Here is a 22,963-nt window from a genome sequence, read left to right on the forward strand (position 1 = left end):
TCTAAATTCGAAAAGTCTGAAATTCGAAGCGATATTTCCCATAAGAAATAATGGAAATACAATTAATCCGTTCCAGAATCCCAAAAATGTTCACACAAAAAATACATTTTATAGAGATTAATTACAGTTTTACATACAACAAATACTATATTTTTTAATTATGTATAGTAATACATATAAAATAACATTTTTACTTACCTTTATTGAAGATTGGTGATGGCATCTGGAAGATAGGGAGGAGGAGAGAGGGAGTTGGGGTTAGTGTTTGGAAGGAGAATTCCCCTCCATGAGGACTTCAGGTAAAGCCCTCTCTGGGGTTACTTCCCTTCTCTGTCTTTTAATGCCACTAGGACCAGCTTGAGAGTCACTGGACCCCTGTCTCACAAAATAACTGTCCACAGTCCTCTGTTTCTGGCGCCTCTTTAACATTTCCCTAAAATGGGACATGATTCTGTCACTGAACTTGTTGCAAAGATGGCTTGTTTCAGCTTGCTCAGGGTGGTACTTCTGCACAAACATTTGGACATCATTCCACTTGGCACAAATCTCCTTAATCTTTGAAGAAGGCACCTCATCTACTCCCTATATTAACACCTTTCGCAACATCAGCTTCCTTGATTTGTTCTTTCTTTGACAGGATAGAACCGATGGTTGACTTGTTTTTCCCATACATCCTGGCAAGCTCAACAACTCTCACACCACTCTCATACTTCTGTATTATTTCCTTCTTCACATCTATGGTGTTTGTCACTTTCTTTACCACAGGGGTACCACTAGCAAGTTTCTTTGGGCCCATGGCAGCTTATTTCACAGTCCCACAAGCACTAAACATAACGAAATAATCGTAAAATGCGTGAATGAGAGCGCAGGTTAGTGTTCACTCAAGCATAAACAAAGCTAGACTGCTCACGGCGCCTGAGCGGGAACGCAGACAGAGCAGGCAGCAGACAGGTCCCGTACCCTGCGGTCCGAAAATAGGGACGCGTTCGATAATAGGGACACAGTTTGTCCGAAAAAATGGTCCTATTTTCGAAACGTTCGATATGTGATGCGTTCAATTTTTGAGGTTCCACTGTATTTAGGAGTGGACGTGTCAGCAGATCGGTCTATGAAAGATGAGGTGACTCATAGAATTGATGAGGGGAAAAGGGTGAGTAGTGCACTAAGGAGTCTGTGGAGACAAAGAACTTTGTCCTTGGAAGCTCTTATATGGGCGTGAAGCATGGGTGATAAATGTTGCAGTGAGGAGAAGGCTGAGGGCAATGTGTGGTGTGAATATAATGCAGAGAATTCATAGTTTGGAAGTTTGGAGGAGGTGTGGGATTGCTAAAACTGTTATCCAGAGGGCTGAGGAAGGGTTGTTGAGGTGGTGTGGACATGTAGAGAGAATGGAACGAAACGGAATGACTTCGAGAGTGTTTAAATCTGTAGTGGAGGGAAGGCAGGGTAGGGGTCAGCCTAGGAAAGGTTGGAAAAGGAGGTAAAAGAGGTTTTGTGCGCAAGGGGCTTGGACTTCCGGCAAGCATGCGTGAGCGTACTTGATAGGAGTGAATGGAAACAAATGGTTTTTAATACCTGACTTGCTGTTGGAGTGTGAGCAAAGTAACATTTATGAGGGGATTCAGGGAAACTGGCAGGCTGGACTTGAGTCCTGGAGATGGGAAGTACAGTGTCTGCACTCTAAAGGAGGGGTGTTAATGTTGCAGTTCTATATACTGTAGTGTAAAGCACCAGTCTGGCAAGACAGTGATGGAATGAATGACGATGAAAGTTTTTCTTTTTCGGGCCACCCAGCCTTGGTGGGAATCGGCCGTTGTGTTAATAAATAAATAAAAATTATGGTTTTGCATATGTACTAGCACCATGGATGTTGTCAGAGTTACCTAGGCAACTAGTGAGATAAAGAAAATGTATCCTCATCCTGGGACTTTCAGAAAGATATAAAGTGCTCTCTCTTTTTTGTATCAAGGACATCCTTTTATCTGGTCATAAATTTTGTATGATAGAGTTGAGGGAATCCCTAGCTTGAGCCCACTATGATTTATACAGTTAAATTTTAAGAAATGATGTATTATCACGAAATTGTCTTGTAAAATGTGCTGAAAGTAAGCCAAATGCCAAGAAAAATCTCAAGAATCTAAGATTTTAAGCCAATACTTCATTGTTTTCCAGTAAATTTTACATGTATATAAGCCTAAAGTGTGTTTAAATGAAAGACTTGCAATTAGCTGATAAATGGACTAATTCTAGTCCCAATGCCATCTTTTAAATGTGTACTTCATTGTTGTTTTCTCAATTGCTTCAGTTGATTGATAGTTTACAATAGTATTCTGTTCAGAATCTTCTAGTTTTCTTAAATTAGACTCCTTACAAACCCTGTTAAAATTTTTTTACCAATGCCGATATTCTGTGAAAAATACATTGTCTCCTCACTTAGCGACGTACTCATTTACCAATGACTCGGACTTACGATGGATTCTCAGACCATTATGCATACATAAATAATGTATATAAGAGCTGATTTCCTCTATTCTGTTTATTACAATATAAAGTACACTACTGTATAAACATTTAAAATTATACTAAAAATGTTATAAATGGTGCAAGGGTGACATTAAAGCAGTATCAAAGATGGTTGACATAAACCCACTACCATTATAGTATGCTCCTCGTTTAGCAACGAATTCTTTTGCCGATGTGATAGTAGGAATGGAACTCCGTCATTAAGTGAGGAGAGGCTGTAGATGGTTTTACACACTATCCCTTTCCCATCTAAATATGTACTGGGAAATTTAGTTTATACTCTTAATGATCATTTTATAAAGTTGTGTACTTAAGATATACTGGGATAAGATACTGTAGATTTTTTATTTTATTGCACTGTGATTGGTACACACATGCAGTTGTGTACATCCTTTAATGAATATTTTTAGCTGAAAGTGTATTTTCCATAGGAACTTGTACCTGTCGATTATTATCATCTGCCACTGTATCTTCAGGAGGGTTCAAAAGCTCTTGCTGATTGCAGTATTGCTATCTCCACGTACAAGGGAAAAGAGAGATCTTTTCTTGTGAATATTGCAACTGCTCTTGGTGCTGTGTAAGTTCCACGGTTATAGTTTTGTTAATGTTTTGCTTGTCTCTCTTCTGCTTCAAACTACACATTTGACTTTTAAAATTAAATGAGATTCAAATTCCTCGAGCAAAGAATATACCAGTCTGCAACCTTACTACATAGTGGTTATCTGCAAATTACATTGTATATTCCGGAGAAGGGAAGTGAGGGGCGGTAATGCTAAAGATAGTTGTAACTTGAATGGGTGGTTTCTTGTCCTTGTTCGATATGAAGGAAGACATATTAGTGAAACAGCTAAGAATTTGGTTGAGTGGAGCATTGGAATTGAATTAAAATAGGACTCGAATTGGGCAAAATTGCCAGTGCATAAAATGCACCCAGACTGCTAATGTTGTATTTGCATAATTACATGAGTTTTCCCATCGAATTTCATACTTTTGGTGTTATGACTTTCAGAAAAAAGATTCTCTACCATTTCAGAATTTTTTTTTTTTTTTTAACCCTTAAACTTTCCAAACGTAGATCTACGTATTTTTAACATTTGAAAGTATGTAAAAAATGTAGATCTTTTTTTTTTTTTTACATTTGAAAACGTGTAAAAAAAACTTTTATCTACATTTTTTTTGTTATATTTGAAAATATGTAAAAAAACGTAGATCCACTTTTGGAGCACTACGGATTTGAACGTCGATCTGTTTGGACAGTTTAAGGGTTAAGGTATGCTATTGCTCTGAGAGCAATATTAATTTTGGGGGTCTGGACAGTGAAACAGGTTAAGAAAATGGATCCCCAAGTGCTCTCATTTGTTGATAAGAGGGAGTGAAGGTAAATGATATCCGCATACTTTATTAGGTAATAAAAGTAGAGTGGACCCTTGGGGAAAGGCTTCATCGGTTAGCGCCAAAATAGGATAATGGCTCGCTTTGCCATCAAAATATTGGCTCGGCTAATGCCAAATAACTCCGTTAAGGGCTTTCATCCCAAACGTGTCCACGCGGCCTGAGCGGGCCTGGCCACTTCATCACTGTGTACAGCCAGTGTGCCATTGTTTACAAAGTCAGTGAGGATGATTCCACATACATGCAATATATTTGTATTATTCCAATGTTTTTAGTACTTGTAACTGCTAAATAACCCACCATGGGCCCAAAGAAAGTTTCTAGTGCCAGCCTTGTGATAAAGAAGGAAAGAAACAATAAAATTCAGGAAAAAACTCATAGCTACACTCCCTTCATGCCTGCTACACTCCCTTCATGCCTGCTACACTCCCTGCATGTCGGCTACACTCCCTGCATGTCGGCTACACTCCCTGCATGTCGGCTACACTCCCTGCATGTCGGCTACACTCCCTGCATGTCGGCTACACTCCCTGCATGTCGGCTACACTCCCTGCATGTCGGCTACACTCCCTGCATGTCGGCTACACTCCCTGCATGTCGGCTACACTCCCTGCATGTCGGCTACACTCCCTGCATGTCGGCTACACTCCCTGCATGTCGGCTACACTCCCTGCATGTCGGCTACACTCCCTGCATGTCGGCTACACTCCCTGCATGTCGGCTACACTCCCTGCATGTCGGCTACACTCCCTGCATGTCGGCTACACTCCCTGCATGTCGGCTACACTCCCTGCATGTCGGCTACACTCCCTGCATGTCGGCTACACTCCCTGCATGTCGGCTGCACTCCCTGCATGTCGGCTGCACTCCCTGCATACCTGCTACACTCCCTGCATGTCAGCTACACTTCCTGCATGTCTGCTACACTCCCTGTATACCAGCTACACTCCCTGCATGCCAGCTACACTCCCTGCATGCCAGCTACACTCCCTGCATGCCTGCTACACTCCCTGCATGCCAGCTACACTCCCTGCATGCCTGCTACACCCTGCGTGCCTGCTACACTCCCTGCCTGCCTGCTACACTCCCTGCCTGCCTGCTACACTTCCTGCCTGCCTGCTACACTTCCTGCCTGCCTGCTCCACTCCCTGTCTGCCTGCTCCACTCCCTGCCTGCCTGCTCCACTCCCTGCCTGCCTGCTACACTCCCTGCCTGCCTGCTACACTCCCTGCCTGCCTGCTACACTTCCTGCCTGCCTGCTCCACTCCCTGCCTGCCTGCTACACTCCCTGCCTGCCTGCTACACTCCCTGCCTGCCTGCTACACTTCCTGTCTGCCTGCTCCACTCCCTGCCTGCCTGCTACACTCCCTGCCTGCCTGCTACACTCCCTGCCTGCCTGCTCCACTCCCTGCCTGCCTGCTACACTCCCTGCCTGCCTGCTACACTTCCTGCCTGCCTGCTCCACTCCCTGCCTGCCTGCTACACTCCCTGCCTGCCTGCTACACTCCCTGCATGTTCCAGAGTGTTCAAGAAAAACAATGTCTCATCTCATCACTCATCAACAAGTCCACAATAAAGGTAAGTGTCATTTCAGTATTGTTTATTGTGCATGTATCATTGTTTTCTGTGTAGGGAAATGTATATTTCATGTAAAAAAATGATTTTGTTTAATACTTTTGGGTGTCTGGAACGGATTAATTGGATTTCCATTATTTCTTAGGGGAAAATTAATTCGACTAAAGGCTAAATCGGTTAAAGGCTAACTCTCTGGAACGGATTAAAGGAGTTACCTGAGGGTCCACTGTATTTTAATTTTTTTTTTTTCTCTCTCTCTCTCTCTCAACAAGTCTGCGATCTCCCACCGAGGCAGGGTGACCCAAAAAGAAAGAAAATCCCCAAAAAGAATATACTTTCATCATCATTCAACACTTTCACCTCCCTCATACATAATCACTATGGTTTATTAACAATATTTTGTGAAGGGATTCAGGGAAACCGGATAGCTGGGCTTGAGTCCTGGAAAAGGGAAGTACCATGCCTGCACTTTAAAGGGAGGGTTTAGGATATTGGCAGTTTGGACATCTAAACTCGTATCTGAGTGCCTCTGCAAAGATAATGATTATGTATGAGTGATGGTGGAAGTGTTGAATGATGAAAGTTTTTTCTTTCTTTTTGGGTTTTTCTTTTTGGGCTACCCTGCCTCGGGGGGGAAGCAGCCGACATGTTAAAAAAAAGAAGAAATGGAATACAAGAATCTATATTTGTAAACTGAGAACAGAGTGGTACTAGAAAGATATCTGGCAGTTTTCCAGGTCATTGGTTTATACAGACTTAAATTTTGCACCGATGAAAGCAACAGTATGAAGAGGGAGTAGTCCAGGAATTAATCAACTAACCCATTATTCCATCAACTGTGAAAGAACCCAGACTAAGCTTAATTGAACAAAAAGGCACAATACTGTGACTGGAACAATACACTAATAACCTGGACATAGGAGTTATTGGTGCAGGTTATTTGTGTAAGTTTAATTGACCGAATTGTTGCTCCAAATTACTCTTTAAAGCTTTCTAATACCATCTTGGGTACAACATAATCTTTCGTTGTTTTTTGTTAAAAGCACAGTATTATTATTTAGATATTTTTTTTTTTTTTATAAATATTTCTATGCTCTTTAGTTTTTAACATACCAGCCATCTCACCAAGTTAGGATGACCTGAAAAAAACTAGAAACACTTTCACTATTATTTGTTCAGTTACTGTCTTGCCAGAAGTATGTCAACACCACACCTCAGATAATTTTCCAAATTGTTATATTCCCATCTCTCCATCAGAGGGCAGGCACTATTACTCTAGGACTCGAGTCCAACTAACTAGTTTTCCCGAGTCCCTCCATCAGTGTTACCTTACTCACACTCCAACAGCATGTCAAATCATAAAAACCTCTTGCCTTCACTCATTCACATCTCACATGCTCACACAAGCCTGTTGGATGTCCAAACCCCTAGCACCCAAAATCTCTTACCACTTCACTCCATTCTTTCCTGGGATTACCCTTATCCCTCCTTCCTCTGTCCAGATTTATTTGCCTTCCTAGTCATCCTGTTTAGAAGTATACATTTATAATTAACTATGGGTCAAGCTATTCCATATTGGAAGACTACTACTTGCATATCTTCATTGTTCCTTTTCAGATTTCAGGAGGTATTTGCCAAAAAATCTAGTACAGCAAAAAATATCAAAGCCTCCACCCACCTTGTATGCCCAGCAGCTGAGGGTGACAAGTATCGTGCTGCTGTTAAATGGGGTGTGCCAGCTGTTACACGTGACTGGTTGCTTGAATGTGCCCGAACCCTCAAGAAGGAACCAGAAGATAGTTTTAAGGTTGACAGTAAACATTTCTGTGATATGGACAGGAAAGGTCTTGTATTAGGGATTCTTGGTAAGTTTTAGTACCACATAATATACTTGACCAGGTTGAAAAATAGTGTTGTGTGGGGAGACAGACTTGATCAGAAACAGTTTAAAAGAGGTACATGTTTGCCTTTGACTTGGTGAAAATGCTCAGCAAATTCACATTTTTCAATGTTAATGTATTTGTTTTTTTCCAACACGTCGGCCATCTCCCAGGCAGGTTGACTCCTAAAAAAAAAAGAAACACTTTCACCATCATTCACACACAATTTCTCTTTGCAGAGGCATCCAGATATGATAGTTCAGATGTCACTCTAAACAGCCTGTATCCCAAACCCCTCCTTTAAAGTGCAGGCATTGTAGTTCCCACCTGCAAGACTCGAGTCCAGCTAACTGGTTTCCCTGAATCCCATCACAAAATATTACCTTGCTCACACTCCGACAGCTCATCAAGTCCCAAAAACCATTTGTCTCCATTCACTTCTGTCTAACATGCTCACACATGGCTGCTGTACGTCTAAGCCTCTTGCACGCAAAACCTCTTTCACCTTCTCCCTCCATCCTTTTCTAGGATGACCCCTAGCCCTTCACCTCTCCACTACAGATTTGTATACCCTCCAGGTCATCCTATTTTACTCTATTCTCTCTAAATGACCAAACCACCTCAACAACACCCATATAAGAGTGTTGGTTCCACTATACTCTCATACATTCCCTTCTTTGCCTCCATAAATAACGTTCTTTGTCGCCACAGATACCTCAGTGCACCACCCACCCTTTTTCCTTCATAAATTCTATGGTTTACTTCGTCCTTCATAAACCCATCTGCTGACAAGTCTACTCCCAAATATCTGAACACATTCATTTCTTCCATACTCTCTCCCTCCAGTGTGATATCTAGTTTTTCTTTACCTAACTTGCTTGATACCCTCATCACCTTACTCTTATCTATGTTCACTTTCAACTTTATTACTTTACACACCCTCCCAAACTTGTCCCCTAACCTTTGCAACTTCTCTTTAGAATCTTCCAAAAGCACTGTATCATCAGCAAAAAGTAACTATCAACTCCCATTTTGTATTTGATTCCCCATAATTTAACCCCACCCCTCTCCCCAACACCCTAGCATTTACTTCTTTTACAACCCCATCTGTAAATAATGTCAAAGAAAACTCAGATGAGTGTATATACATGTGTACATGCATATGTAGTGTGACCTAAGTGTAAGTAAAAGTAGCAAGATATACCTGTTATCTTGTGTGTTTGAGGCAGAAAAAAGACACCAGCACTTCAACCATCCTGTAAAACAAATACAGGTTTCTGTCTTGCACTCATTTGGCAGGACAGTAGTACGTCCCTGGGTGGTTGCTGTCTACCAACCTATGATGTAATTTTAACATGTTATCGTTAATAAACTGGCAGTCAGTTCTGATTTGAACTCTGCATTCTCCAACAGTCCATTGCAAACCTCATGACACTATTTTCACACACTGCCTCACACAAATCTGCCTCGCAACCCTAAATGTCCTTCACTCACTACACACTAGTCTACTCACAACATTGGATGTCCTTCACATACTGTAATGCAAAACAACTCATCCTAGCCTTCACAAGCAATCATACACAATGCACTAAGAATAATGGTAACAAGCTTGTACCAAATGCATACACTTTAATGGGCTTTTTTTGTGGCTCATTGGATGTTCACTCACTTCTGGAAAGACATGTGGTAAATGAGTGATGGTGAATGTATTTTCCTTTGTTGAAAAAATCTCTATCTATATATCTGGCAAGACAGTGATAGTGAATGATGGTGAGTGCTTGTTTTTCAGGTCACTCTGCCTCAGTGGGAGATGGCCAGTGTATTAAAAAAAGTGCGTGTGTGTGTGTACTCGCCTAGTTCTGGTTGCAGGGGTCGAGTCACAGCTCCTGGCCCCTGTGTGTGTGTGTGTGTTTGCATGTGTGTGTGTTTGCATGTGTGTGTGTGTGTGTCTGTGCATGTGTGTTTGCATGTGTACTCACCTGTTTGTGGTTGCAGGGGTCGAGACATAGCTCCTGGCCCCGCCTCTTCACTGGTTGCTACTAGGTCCTCTCCCTGCTCCATGAGCTTTATCATTCCTTGTTTTAAAACTATGTATGGTTCTTGCCTGCACTACATCACTTGCCAAACTATTCTACTTCCTGACAATTCTGTGACTAAAGAAATACTTCCTAACATCTCTCCGACTCATCTAAGCCTTCAGCTTCCAATTGTGACCCTTTGTTTGTGTGTCCCATCCCTGGAACATCCTGTCTCTGTCCACCTTGTCAATTCTTCGCAGTATTTTGTATGTCGTTATCATGTCTCCCCCTAACCCTCCTGTCCTCCAGTGTCGTCAGGCTGATTTCCCTTAGCCTTTGTTTGTAGGACATTCCCTTGATCTCTGGAACTAGCCTTGATGTGTTTGCATGTGTGTGTGTCTGTGCATGTGTGTGTGTGTCTGTGCATGTGTGTTTGCATGTGTACTCACCTGTTTGTGGTTGCAGGGGTCGAGACATAGCTCCTGGCCCCGCCTCTTCACTGGTCGCTACTAGGTCCTCTCCCTGCTCCATGAGTTTTATCATTCCTTGTTTTAAAACTATGTATGGTTCTTGCCTGCACTACATAACTTGCCAGACAATTCTACTTCCTGACAATTCTGTGGCTAAAGAAATACTTCCTAACATCTCTCCGACTCATCTGAGCCTTCAGCTTCCAATTGTGACCCCATGTTTGTGTGTCCCATCCCTGGAACATTCTGTCTCTGTCCACCTTGTCAGTTCTTCGCAGTATTTTGTATGTCGTTATCATATCTCCCCCTAACCCTCCTGTCCTCCAGTGTCGTCAGGCTGATTTCCCTTAACCTTTGTTTGTAGGACATTCCCTTGATCTCTGGAACTAGCCTTGATGTGTTTGCATGTGTGTGTGTCTGTGCATGTGTGTTTGCATGTGTACTCACCTGTTTGTGGTTGCAGGGGTCGAGACATAGCTCCTGGCCCCGCCTCTTCACTGGTCGCTACTAGGTCCTCTCCCTGCTCCATGAGTTTTATCATTCCTTGTTTTAAAACTATGTATGGTTCTTGCCTGCACTACATAACTTGCCAGACTATTCTACTTCCTGACAATTCTGTGGCTAAAGAAATACTTCCTAACATCTCTCCGACTCATCTGAGCCTTCAGCTTCCAATTGTGACCCCATGTTTGTGTGTCCCATCCCTGGAACATCCTGTCTCTGTCCACCTTGTCAGTTCTTTGCAGTATTTTGTATGTCGTTATCATATCTCCCCCTAACCCTCCTGTCCTCCAGTGTCGTCAGGCTGATTTCCCTTAACCTTTGTTTGTAGGACATTCCCTTGATCTCTGGAACTAGCCTTGATGTGTTTGACCAGGTGTGGGTTCCAAACTGGTGCTGTATACTCCAGTATGGGCCAGACATACACAGTGTATAGTGTCTTGAAGGATTCCTTACTGAGGTATCGGAATGCTATTCTCAAGTTTGCCTGGCGCCCATATGCTGCAGCAATTATCTGGTTGATGTGCGCTTCAGGAGATATGCTCGGTATTATACTCGCCCCAAGATCCTTTTCCTCGAGTGAGGTTTGCAGTCTGTGGCCACCTATCCTATACTTTCTTTGCCCTTCCCCGATCTTCATGACTTCGCATTTTTTTTTATTTTAACAAGTCGGCCGTCTCCTACCGAGGCAGGGTGACCCCAAAAAAGAAAGAAAATCCTCAAAAAGAAAATACTTTCATCATCATTCAACTCCTTCACCTCACTCACACATAATCACTGTTTTTGCAGAGGTGCCCAGAATACAACAGTTTAGAAGTATATACGTATAAAGATACACAACATATCCCTCCAAACTGCCAATATCCCGAACCCCTCCTTTAGAGTGTAGGCATTGTACTTCCCATTTCCAGGACTCGAGTCCGGCTATATAAAAATAACCAGTTTCCCTGAATCCCTTCACTAAATATTACCCTGCTCACACTCCAACAGATTGTCAGGTCCCAAATACCATTCGTCTCCATTCACTCCTATCGAACACGCTCACACACGCCTGCTGGAAGTCCAAGCCCCTCACCCACAAAACCTCCCTTACCCCTTCCTTCCAACCTTTTCGAGGATGACTCCTACCCCGCCTTCCTTCCCCTACAGATTTAAATGCTCTCCATGTCATTCTACTTTGATCTATTCTCTAAATGACCAAACCACCTCATCAACCCCTCTTCACCCCTCTGACTAATACTACTTTTACTAACTCCACACCTTCTCCTAATTTCCAGACTCCGAATTTTCTGCATAATATTTACACCACACATTGCCCTTAGACAGGACATCTCCACTGCCTCCCTTCTTTGCCTCCACAGATAACTTTTTTTGTCTCCACATAATACCTCAACACACCACTCACCATTTTTCCCTCATCAATTCTGTGATTAACCTCATCCTTCATAAATCCATCCGCCGACACATCAACTCCCAAGTATCTGAAAACATCACTCCTTCCATACTCCTCCTCCCCAATTTGATATCCAATTTTTCTTTATCTAAATCATTTGATACCCTCATCACCTTACTCTTTTCTATGTTCACTTTCAACTTTCTACCTTTACACACACTCCCAAACTCCTCCACTAACCTTTGCAGTTTTTCTTTAGAATCTCCCATAAGCACAGTATCATGAGCAAAAAGCAACCATGTCAATTCCCATTTTGTATTTGATTCCCCATAATTTAATCCCACCCCTCTCCCAAACACCCTAGCATTTACCTCTTTTACAACTCCGTCTGTAAACATATTAAACAACCATGGTAACATTACACATCCCTGTCTAAGACCTACTTTTACCGGGAAGTATTCTCCCTCTCTTCTACACACCCTAACCCGAACCTCACTATCCTCATAAAAACTCTTTGCAGCTTTATTAACTTACCACCTATTCCATATACTTGCAACATCTGCCACATTGCTCCCCTATCCACTCTATCATATGCCTTTTCTATATCCATAAATGCAATAAAAACTTCCCTACCTTTATCTAAATACTATTCACATATATGCTTCAATGTAAACACTTGCTCTACACATCCCCTACCCACTCTGAACCCTCCTTGCTCATCTGCAATCCTACATTCTGTCTTAACTCTAATTCTTTCAATTATAACCCTACCGTACACTTTTCCCGGTATACTCAGTAAACTTATTCCTCTATAATTTTTACAATCTCTCTTGTCCCCCTTCCCTTTATATAAAGGGACTATACATGCTCTCTGCCAATCCCTAGGTACCTTCCCCTCTTTCATATATTTATTAAACAAAAATACCAACCACTCCAACACTATATCCCCCCCCTGCTTTTAACATTTCCGTCATGATCCCGTCAGTTCCAGCTGCTTTACCCCCTTTCATTCTACGTAATGCCTCACGCACCTCCCCCACACTCATGCCCTGTACTTCTTCACTCCTAAAAGATGGTATACCTCCCTGGCCAGTGCATGAAATTACCGCCTCCCTTTCTTCATCGACATTTAAAAGTTCCTCGAAATATTCTCGCCATCTATCCAAAACCTCCTTCTCCCCAACTACTAACTCCCCTGCTCTGTTTTTAACTGACAAATCCATTTGTTCCCTAGGCTTTCTTACCTTGTTTAACTCACTCCAAAATTTTTTCTTATTTTCATTAAAATTTCTTGACAGTGCCTCTCCCACTCTATCCTCTGCTCTCCTTTTGCACTCTCACCACTCTCTTCGCCTTTCTTTTACTCTCCATATACTCTGCTCTTCTTATAACACTTCTGCTTTGTAAAAACCTCTCATAAGAAAACCTTTTCTCTTTCACACCCTTTACTTCATCATTACACCAATCATTCCTCTTTCCTCCTGCACCCACCCTCCTATAACCACAAACCTTTGCCCCACATTCTAATACTGCATTTTTAAAACTATTCCAACCCTCTTCAACCCCTCCTACTACTCATACTTTTACCAGTCTACCTTTCTGCCAGTAGTTGCTTATATCTCACCCGAACTTCCTCCTCCCTTAGTTTATACACTTTCACCTCCCTCTTACTTGTTGTTGCCATTTTCCTCTTTTTTCCCATCTACCTCTTACTCTAACTGTAGCTACAACTAAATAATGATCCAATATATATCAGTTGCCCCTCTATAAACGTGTACATCCTGGAGCCTACCCATCAACCTTTTATCCACCAATACATAACCTAACAAACTACTTTCATTACATGCTATATCATACCTTGTATATTTATTTATCCTCTTCATAAAATAGGTAGTAGGTTGGTAGACAGCAACCACCCAGGGAAGTACTACCGTCCTGCCAAATGACTGTGAAACAAAAACCTGTAACTGTTTTGCATGATGGTAGGATTGCTGGTTTCTTTTTCTGTCTCATAAGCACGCTAGATAACAGGGATATCTTGCTTCTCCTACTTACACTTTGGTCACACTTCACAGACACGCACATGCATATATATATATATATATACATACATCTAGGTTTTTCTCCTTTTTCTAAATAGCTCTTGTTCTTTTTTATTTCTTCTATTGTCCATGGGGAAGTGGAAAAGAATCTTTCCTCCGTAAGCCATGCGTGTCGTATGAGGCAACTAAAATGCCGGGAGCAATGGGCTAGTAACTCCTTCTCCTGTATACATTTACTAAAAAAGAGAAGAAGAAAAACTTTATAAAACTGGGATGCTTAAATGTGCGTGGATGTAGTGCGGATGACAAGAAACAGATGATTGCTGATGTTATGAATGAAAAGAAGTTGGATGTCCTGGCTCTAAGCGAAACAAAGCTGAAGGGGGTAGGAGAGTTTCAGTGGGGGGAAATAAATGGGATTAAATCTGGAGTATCTGAGAGAGTTAGAGCAAAGGAAGGGGTAGCAGTAATGTTAAATGATCAGTTATGGAAGGAGAAAAGAGAATATGAATGTGTAAATTCAAGAATTATGTGGATTAAAGTAAAGGTTGGATGCGAGAAGTGGGTCATAATAAGCGTGTATGCACCTGGAGAAGAGAGGAATGCAGAGGAGAGAGAGAGATTTTGGGAGATGTTAAGTGAATGTATAGGAGCCTTTGAACCAAGTGAGAGAGTAATTGTGGTAGGGGACCTGAATGCTAAAGTAGGAGAAACTTTTAGAGAGGGTGTGGTAGGTAAGTTTGGGGTGCCAGGTGTAAATGATAATGGGAGCCCTTTGATTGAACTTTGTATAGAAAGGGGTTTAGTTATAGGTAATACATATTTTAAGAAAAAGAGGATAAATAAGTATACACGATATGATGTAGGGCGAAATGACAGTAGTTTGTTGGATTATGTATTGGTAGATAAAAGACTGTTGAGTAGACTTCAGGATGTACATGTTTATAGAGGGGCCACAGATATATCAGATCACTTTCTAGTTGTAGCTACACTGAGAGTAAAAGGTAGATGGGATACAAGGAGAATAGAAGCATCAGGGAAGAGAGAGGTGAAGGTTTATAAACTAAAAGAGGAGGCAGTTAGGGTAAGATATAAACAGCTATTGGAGGATAGATGGGCTAATGAGAGCATAGGCAATGGGGTCGAAGAGGTATGGGGTAGGTTTAAAAATGTAGTGTTAGAGTGTTCAGCAGAAGTTTGTGGTTACAGGAAAGTGGGTGCAGGAGGGAAGAGGAGCGATTGGTGGAATGATGATGTAAAGAGAGTAGTAAGGGAGAAAAAGTTAGCATATGAGAAGTTTTTACAAAGTAGAAGTGATGCAAGGAGGGAAGAGTATATGGAGAAAAAGAGAGAGGTTAAGAGAGTGGTGAAGCAATGTAAAAAGAGAGCAAATGAGAGAGTGGGTGAGATGTTATCAACAAATTTTGTTGAAAATAAGAAAAAGTTTTGGAGTGAGATTAACAAGTTAAGAAAGCCTAGAGAACAAATGGATTTGTCAGTTAAAAATAGGAGAGGAGAGTTATTAAATGGAGAGTTAGAGGTATTGGGAAGATGGAGGGAATATTTTGAGGAATTGTTAAATGTTGATGAAGATAGGGAAGCTGTGATTTCGTGTATAGGGCAAGGAGGAATAACATCTTGTAGGAGTGAGGAAGAGCCAGTTGTGAGTGTGGGGGAAGTTCGTGAGGCAGTAGGTAAAATGAAAGGGGGTAAGGCAGCCGGGATTGATGGGATAAAGATAGAAATGTTAAAAGCAGGTGGGGATATAGTTTTGGAGTGGTTGGTGCAATTATTTAATAAATGTATGGAAGAGGGTAAGGTACCTAGGGATTGGCAGAGAGCATGCATAGTTCCTTTGTATAAAGGCAAAGGGGATAAAAGAGAGTGCAAAAATTATAGGGGGATAAGTCTGTTGAGTGTACCTGGTAAAGTGTATTGTAGAGTTATAATTGAAAGAATTAAGAGTAAGACGGAGAATAGGATAGCAGATGAACAAGGAGGCTTTAGGAAAGGTAGGGGGTGTGTGGACCAGGTGTTTACAGTGAAACATATAAGTGAACAGTATTTAGATAAGGCTAAAGAGGTCTTTGTGGCATTTATGGATTTGGAAAAGGCGTATGGCAGGGTGGATAGGGGGGCAATGTGGCAGATGTTGCAAGTGTATGGTGTAGGAGGTAGGTTACTGAAAGCAGTGAAGAGTTTTTACGAGGATAGTGAGGCTCAAGTTAGAGTATGTAGGAAAGAGGGAAATTTTTTCCCAGTAAAAGTAGGCCTTAGACAAGGATGTGTGATGTCACCGTGGTTGTTTAATATATTTATAGATGGGGTTGTAAGAGAAGTAAATGCAAGGGTCTTGGCAAGAGGCGTGGAGTTAAAAGATAAAGAATCACACACAAAGTGGGAGTTGTCACAGCTGCTCTTTGCTGATGACACTGTGCTCTTGGGAGATTCTGAAGAGAAGCTGCAGAGATTGGTGGATGAATTTGGTAGGGTGTGCAAAAGAAGAAAATTAAAGGTGAATACAGGAAAGAGTAAGGTTATGAGGATAACAAAAAGATTAGGTGATGAAAGATTGAATATCAGATTGGAGGGAGAGAGTATGGAGGAGGTGAACGTATTCAGATATTTGGGAGTGGATGTGTCAGCGGATGGGTCTATGAAAGATGAGGTGAATCATAGAATTGATGAGGGAAAAAGAGTGAGTGGTGCACTTAGGAGTCTGTGGAGACAAAGAACTTTGTCCTTGGAGGCAAAGAGGGGAATGTATGAGAGTATAGTTTTACCAACGCTCTTATATGGGTGTGAAGCGTGGGTGTTGAATGTTGCAGCGAGGAGAAGGCTGGAGGCAGTGGAGATGTCATGTCTGAGGGCAATGTGTGGTGTGAATATAATGCAGAGAATTCGTAGTTTGGAAGTTAGGAGGAGGTGCGGGATTACCAAAACTGTTGTCCAGAGGGCTGAGGAAGGGTTGTTGAGGTGGTTCGGACATGTAGAGAGAATGGAGCGAAACAGAATGACTTCAAGAGTGTATCAGTCTGTAGTGGAAGGAAGGCGGGGTAGGGGTCGGCCTAGGAAGGGTTGGAGGGAGGGGGTAAAGGAGGTTTTGTGTGCGAGGGGCTTGGACTTCCAGCAGGCATGCGTGAGCGTGTTTGATAGGAGTGAATGGAGACAAATGGTTTTTAATACTTGACGTGCTGTTGGAGTGTGAGCAAAGTAACATTTATGAAGGGATTCAGGGAAACCGGCAGGCCGGACTTGAGTCCTGGAGATGGGAAGTACAGTGCCTGCACTCTGAAGGAAGGGTGTAAATGTTGCAGTTTAAAAACTGTAGTGTAAAGCACCCTTCTGGCAAGACAGTGATGGAGTGAATGATGGTGAAAGTTTTTCTTTTTCGGGCCACCCTGCCTTGGTGGGAATCGGCCAGTGTGATAATAAAAAAAATAAAATAATAATCATAAAATATGTATTACTTATTACCAAACCTCTTTCTACACATAGCTCAATTAAAGGCTCCCCATTTTCATTTACCCCTGGCACCCCAAATTTACCTACTACTCCCTCCACAATATTTTTGCCCACTTAAGCATTGAAATCCCCAACCACCATTACTCTCGCACTTTGTTCAAAACTCCCCACGCATTCACTCAACATTTCCCAAAATCTCTCTTTCTCTCCTCTACACTTCTCTCTTCTCCAGGTGCATATATGCTTACTATAACCCACTTTTCACATCCAACCTTTATTTTACTCCACAAAATCCTTGAATTAATACATTTATAGCTCCTCTTTTCCTGCCATAACTTCTCCTTCAATATTATTGCTACTCCTTTAGCTCTAACTCTATTTGAAACCCCTGACCTAATCCCATTTATTCCTCTCCACTGAAACTCAAAGTAACAAGACCAAGAACTATTAAGATAAAATCAAAGAAAACTCAGATGAGTGTGTATAAATAAACATGTACATGTATGTGTAGTGTGACCTAAGTGTAAGTAGAAGTAGCAAGACGTATCTGTAATCTTGTATATTTATGAGACAAAAGACACCAGCTATCCTACCATCATGTAAAACAATTACAGGCTTTCGTTTCACACTCGCTTGGCAGGACGGTAGTACCTCCCTGGGCGGTTGCTATCTACCAACCTACTACCTACTGACTTTGCATTTGGGGGGATTAAATTTGAGGAACCAGTTGCTGGACCAAGCTTCCAGCCTGTCCAGATCTCTGTAATCCTGCCTGGTCCCCATCTGATTGAATTCTCCTCATTAACTTCTCATCATCTGGAAACAGACACACTTCTGAGTCTATCCCTTCTGACATGTCATTCACATTTTTTTTTTTTTTTCAACAAGTCGGCCGTCTCCCACCAAGGCAGGGTGACCCAAAAAAGAAAGAAAATCCCCAAAAAGAAAATACTTTCATCATCATTCAACACTTTCACCACACACACACATTATCACTGTTTTTGCAGAGGTGCTCAGAATACAACAGTTTAGAAGCATATACATATAAAGATACACAACATATCCCTCCAAACTGCCAATGTCCCAAACCCCTCCTTTAAAGTGCAGGCATTGTACTTCCCATTTCCAGGACTCATATACATGTACATATACATGTACATATACATGTACCAAAAATAGCACTGGTCCTATGACTGACCCCTGTGGAACCCTGCTTGTCACAGGTACCCACTGTGATATCTTGCCAGATACCATGACTCATTGTTGCCTCCCAGTCAGGTATTGTCTGATCCATTGCAGTGCCCTTCCTGTTATACATGCCTGACCCTCTAGCTTTTGCACTAAGTTCTTGTGAGGAACTGTGTAGAAGGCCTTCTTGCAGTCCAAGAAACTGCACTCTACCCACCCCCCTCTCTCTCTCTCTCTCTAATCTTACTTCCATTACCTTGTCATAAAACTCCAGTAGGTTTGTGACACAGGATTTGCCTTCTGTGAATCCATGCTGGTTATCATTTATAAGCTTGTTCCATTCTAGGTGCTCCACCAGTCTCCTCCTGATAATCTTCTCCATGGCTTTGCATTTTATACACGTCAGCGACACTGGTCTATAGTTTAGTGCCTTGTTTCTCTCTCCTTTCTTAAAAATGGAGACTACACTTTCCCTGTTTCAATGGATATGTTGAAAATTGGGGTTAGTGGCACACATAGCATCTCTGCTCCCTCTTTAAGAACCCATAGAAAAATGTCCGGTCCCACCGCCTTTGAGGTATCAGGGTCACTTAGCAGCTTCTTCACTACCTCGGTTGTGTGTATTTCATCCAACACTTGTTGGTATATCCTTGTTGGTTCTGACCTGGAGACCTTTCTGTCTCCACTGTAAATACTTCCCTAAATCTCACGTTGAGCTCCTCACATACTTCTTGGTCATTTGGTCATTTCTTGTGAGCTCCCCACCTTCTTTCCTCAGCCTGATTACCTGGTCCTTGACTGTTGTCTTCCTCCTGATGTGACTATACAACAGCTTTGGGTCAGACTTGACTTTTGATGCTGTGTCGTTTTCATAATGTCACTGGGCCTCCCTCCTTATCTGTGCATACCTATTTCTATGTGTGTGTGTGTGTCTGTCTTTCTCAATGTAAATTTAGTTTTAAGGAAATATTTATTTAATTTTCTATTTTAACAGAAAGAGGTGATTATAGTAATAGTACCTATTGTCATGTTGAAGAGACAATGGAAAGAAATGATAGTTTAGTTCCAGAAACACCTGTGATTAAGCAGGTTAAAACTCTTCGGGAACATTCCCTCATTTCTCCTTCAAAAATAAAGACACCGGATCCTGAAAGTTTTAGAAAACGTAAGTTTTTTATTTTTCTTTATTATCTCTGAAAGTGCTTTTAAATTATGTAATGGGGGGAAAAAATAATGATAAAACAAGGGACTATGGTGTCATTTTATTTGACAGTTATTACTGTTTATATGTCAAAATAAAATTTAGAGTAAATGACACTTAAATGCAGTATATTACCTTAATTTGCAGCAGGATTTCACGTATATAGGGACGTACTAACCCATGCCAGACGGATCTTTCTTAAACCCAACCCTTCTCACTCGTATACTTGTCCAACATTTTTAGTATATCTTATAGGTTGATAATAGCAACATGGTGACATAAAGCATAGAGTATTGAAGCTTAGCAGTGCATTCTACCAAATGCAGAAGAGGACTGACTTAATTGAAATTAAATCAGCTCTCTTCTGTAATTCAAGTGAACTGTTGAGGAAAAGCCCTGTATATTTACAGTTTTAAATATTAAATGTATATGACTAGTCATTATTGACTTGGTTTAGATACCTGAATACCTTAAATTACTCTGTCCTATGCCACTTGGTTATTATTCAGGAAGTGTGTTGTGATCACTCATGTATTTACAAAAGTTTTGAGTGATAATTATCGTATTATAAAAATAAAGGTCTTAAGATATGCAGTAAAGTATTTTGAGTGCTAGTTATTGCATTGTTGTAGCAGTGAAGGCTTGAATTTCTACTCCAATCAATCAATCAAGTTTATTTTCTATGAAGATTACAATGCGTGGTTTACAAATTTTGGATATTGTGTGGTTTACATGTTATAAGATACTAATTACAGAGGGGGCCACTATGACACCTAGCATGGCTAGGCATTTCGGGCAGACTTAGATTAATTTTTAACTCTAAATTATTACAGATAATGGAGTAAATTGGTATTGAGGCTAAGTGTCTACATTATAGTTTGTGAATTTAGCAATGTGAATGCTTTTGTTTTGGTACAGTACATAGTTTCTATATCGGAGTATCACAGGCAAACTTATGACTAGTTAGGATTCATTATTTTAAGATTAAGATTCGTATTACTGTGTTTATAGTCAAATGGGTGAGTGAGTGAAAGTGCAGGTGTGAACCACCAGGTGGCTTTCATGTAGTTAGTTGACGGGGAGTATTAGGGAGATAAGATGTTTTCTAACGGTAGTTTTGAAAGTGATGAATGTGTCTGCAGTTCTAGAGTTTTCAGGTAGGGTGTTCCAGATTTTAGGCCCTTTGACATACATTGAATTTTTGTAAAGGTTTAGTCAGACATGGGGAATGTCAGAGAGATGTTTGTGTCTGGTGTTATGCCTGTGGGTCCTGTCACAGCTATCAAGAAAGCATTTTAGGTCAAGGTTAATATTAGAATTTAAGGTCCTATAGATGTAGATTGCACAGTAGTAAGTGTGGATATTCTGAACAGGGAGTAAATTTAGATCTATGAAGAGTGGGGGGGGGGAGTGTTGCCAGGGATGAGATTTAGTGATTGTTCTTACTTCAGCTTTTTGTTGGGTTATTATTGGCTTTAGGTGTGTTGCTGCAGTTGATCCCCAAGCACAAATAGCATAGGTGAGGTATAGATAAATGAGTGAATGGTATAGAGAAGGGCAGTTTGTGGCACATAGTATCATATCTTGGAGAGGATTGATAAAGAAAGAGCAGTGAACACTAGATACAATACAGTGCTGGCACATGAAGTCAGAGCAGTCTGTGGAGGGCCACCATAAGATAAAAGGAAAAAGGGTGAAATGAGTGCTATATATTTTGACCAACTGTAGTTCTCTTCAGCAGGTCTTACTATAGCCCTCGTTTCACCTTTTCCTTGCTCCACGTTGGTTTTTGTAAATAGTCATCTGTCACTCTTTAACAACTATTTTTTCCCAATTACATATGTAGAAAAAGTATTTTTTCACTATACTTTTTTGTGCATTATCCATACTTGAATACAAATTAACTTTTTGCTTTTGTTAAGTGGTAATAAGCTTTCACTTTGGGTATTTGACGTTTCATGTTACATATGTAACCTTGGCATCTGTTTCATTTATTACTGAATATGTATTATTTGATCATTTCAGTTTATCCTACACCTGGCGTGTCTAAAAGTAACAAGAGTCTTTCCGAGATGCCTACTCCAGAGACACCATATGGAAGCACATGGTTTCCTAATCCATCTTCCACTATAAGAAAGGGATTCAAGCGCCTTATAGATTCTATTCCAGATCCAGCACCAGTGAAACGTAGAGTTCCACCAGGGACTCCCTTAGAAGTGTATTATAAAAGGTTCTGTAATGATGTGAAAGAAACTGTGCAGAATTATAAACCCAAGGAGCCTGTTTGGTTACAAAAAGCTCAGCATGAAAGTGACACAATGCTAGCAGCTGATAATCACGGTCCATTGACAGGTGTGGTGGTGTGTACATCCCGTAAACTGCAAGACCAACAGAAAGCCTTGTATCAATGTGTGACTGAGCTAGGAGGAGATTATCGTTGGTCCTATGATCACACAGTCACACACTTTATCTTTCATGGACAAAATAATGATAAAAATAGAGAATTCAGAATAGCTCGAGAACAAGAAAAGTTTATTGTTGCTCCTGAGTGGGTGTGGATGTGTCGTGATGAGAACAAAAAAATAGACGAACTTCTGTTTCCACATACTCATAATGCAAAACTGTCACTGTCCATCATCAGTGCCAAGACAACACCAGTTGCAAAGAGAGGTCGACCAAAAAAGAAAAATCTTTTTGAGGATACTCATGAGGACAAAGATAAAATGAATTATGATGAGGAGGGAGAAGAGACAGGACAGAGCAGTGATAATGAGGAGAATGTAGAGAATGACGAGCAAAAGAAAACTGTGTTATCAAAACAACTAGAAGAGATTGAGGCTTTGGCAACTAATACTGGATCAGGACGAAAGAATTCTGGGGCTAACAGAAACAGATCTATTACCGAGAAATTAAAACAAACACCAACTAGACCCATGAATGTTGAAACTCAATCAGGTAAGTGTACATTAATAAATAAATAGAACTTTAGATCTGATAAATACATGATTTTGTTTTGTTGAATATATTTTAAACTAAAATTCTGCATAAATTAACAAGTGGATCAGTGTTAGAAGTATCATTTAGGATTTAAAAGTGAATGGGATGCCTAAGGAAAATTCTCTTCAGGCAACATCATCAGGAATGGACAGCTCTGAAAAAGGAACAAGACTTCAAAGAATATGAATTTTAGAAAGAGATACAGACATTTGAATAAGGTGTTTATTTTGAAGCACATTGATATGGATGTGTAGTGTCACTATAGTTGCTTAATATTTTATAGACCAGTTGACAATAAGTAATTTTAAGTATTAGGAA

The 22,963-nt window shown here is 40.9% G+C and overlaps 1 protein-coding gene across 10 annotated transcripts in view; it reads left to right on the forward strand.

The window, feature by feature from the left end:
• mus101 (mutagen-sensitive 101) overlaps window positions 1–22,963 on the forward strand; it is a 103,976-nt gene that overhangs the window by 26,764 nt on the left and 54,249 nt on the right. For 9 of the 10 annotated variants that reach the window (XR_011391657.1, XR_011391658.1, XR_011391656.1 and 6 more), the window contains exons 11-14: window positions 2,955–3,100; window positions 7,108–7,355; window positions 19,442–19,612; window positions 21,674–22,603. Coding sequence is in view for 6 of the 10 variants with exons in the window: in XM_070082224.1 (XP_069938325.1) it covers window positions 2,955–3,100; window positions 7,108–7,355; window positions 19,442–19,612; window positions 21,674–22,603 (1,495 nt within the window). In the remaining 4 variants the exon portion in view is untranslated. The remainder of the gene's footprint in view (window positions 1–2,954; window positions 3,101–7,107; window positions 7,356–19,441; window positions 19,613–21,673; window positions 22,604–22,963) is intronic. The other variant, XM_070082223.1, reaches the window with a different exon arrangement.

This window comes from Cherax quadricarinatus, chromosome 7 (genome assembly GCF_038502225.1).
Source record: "Cherax quadricarinatus isolate ZL_2023a chromosome 7, ASM3850222v1, whole genome shotgun sequence".
In the NCBI taxonomy this organism is placed as follows: Eukaryota; Metazoa; Arthropoda; class Malacostraca; order Decapoda; family Parastacidae; genus Cherax; species Cherax quadricarinatus.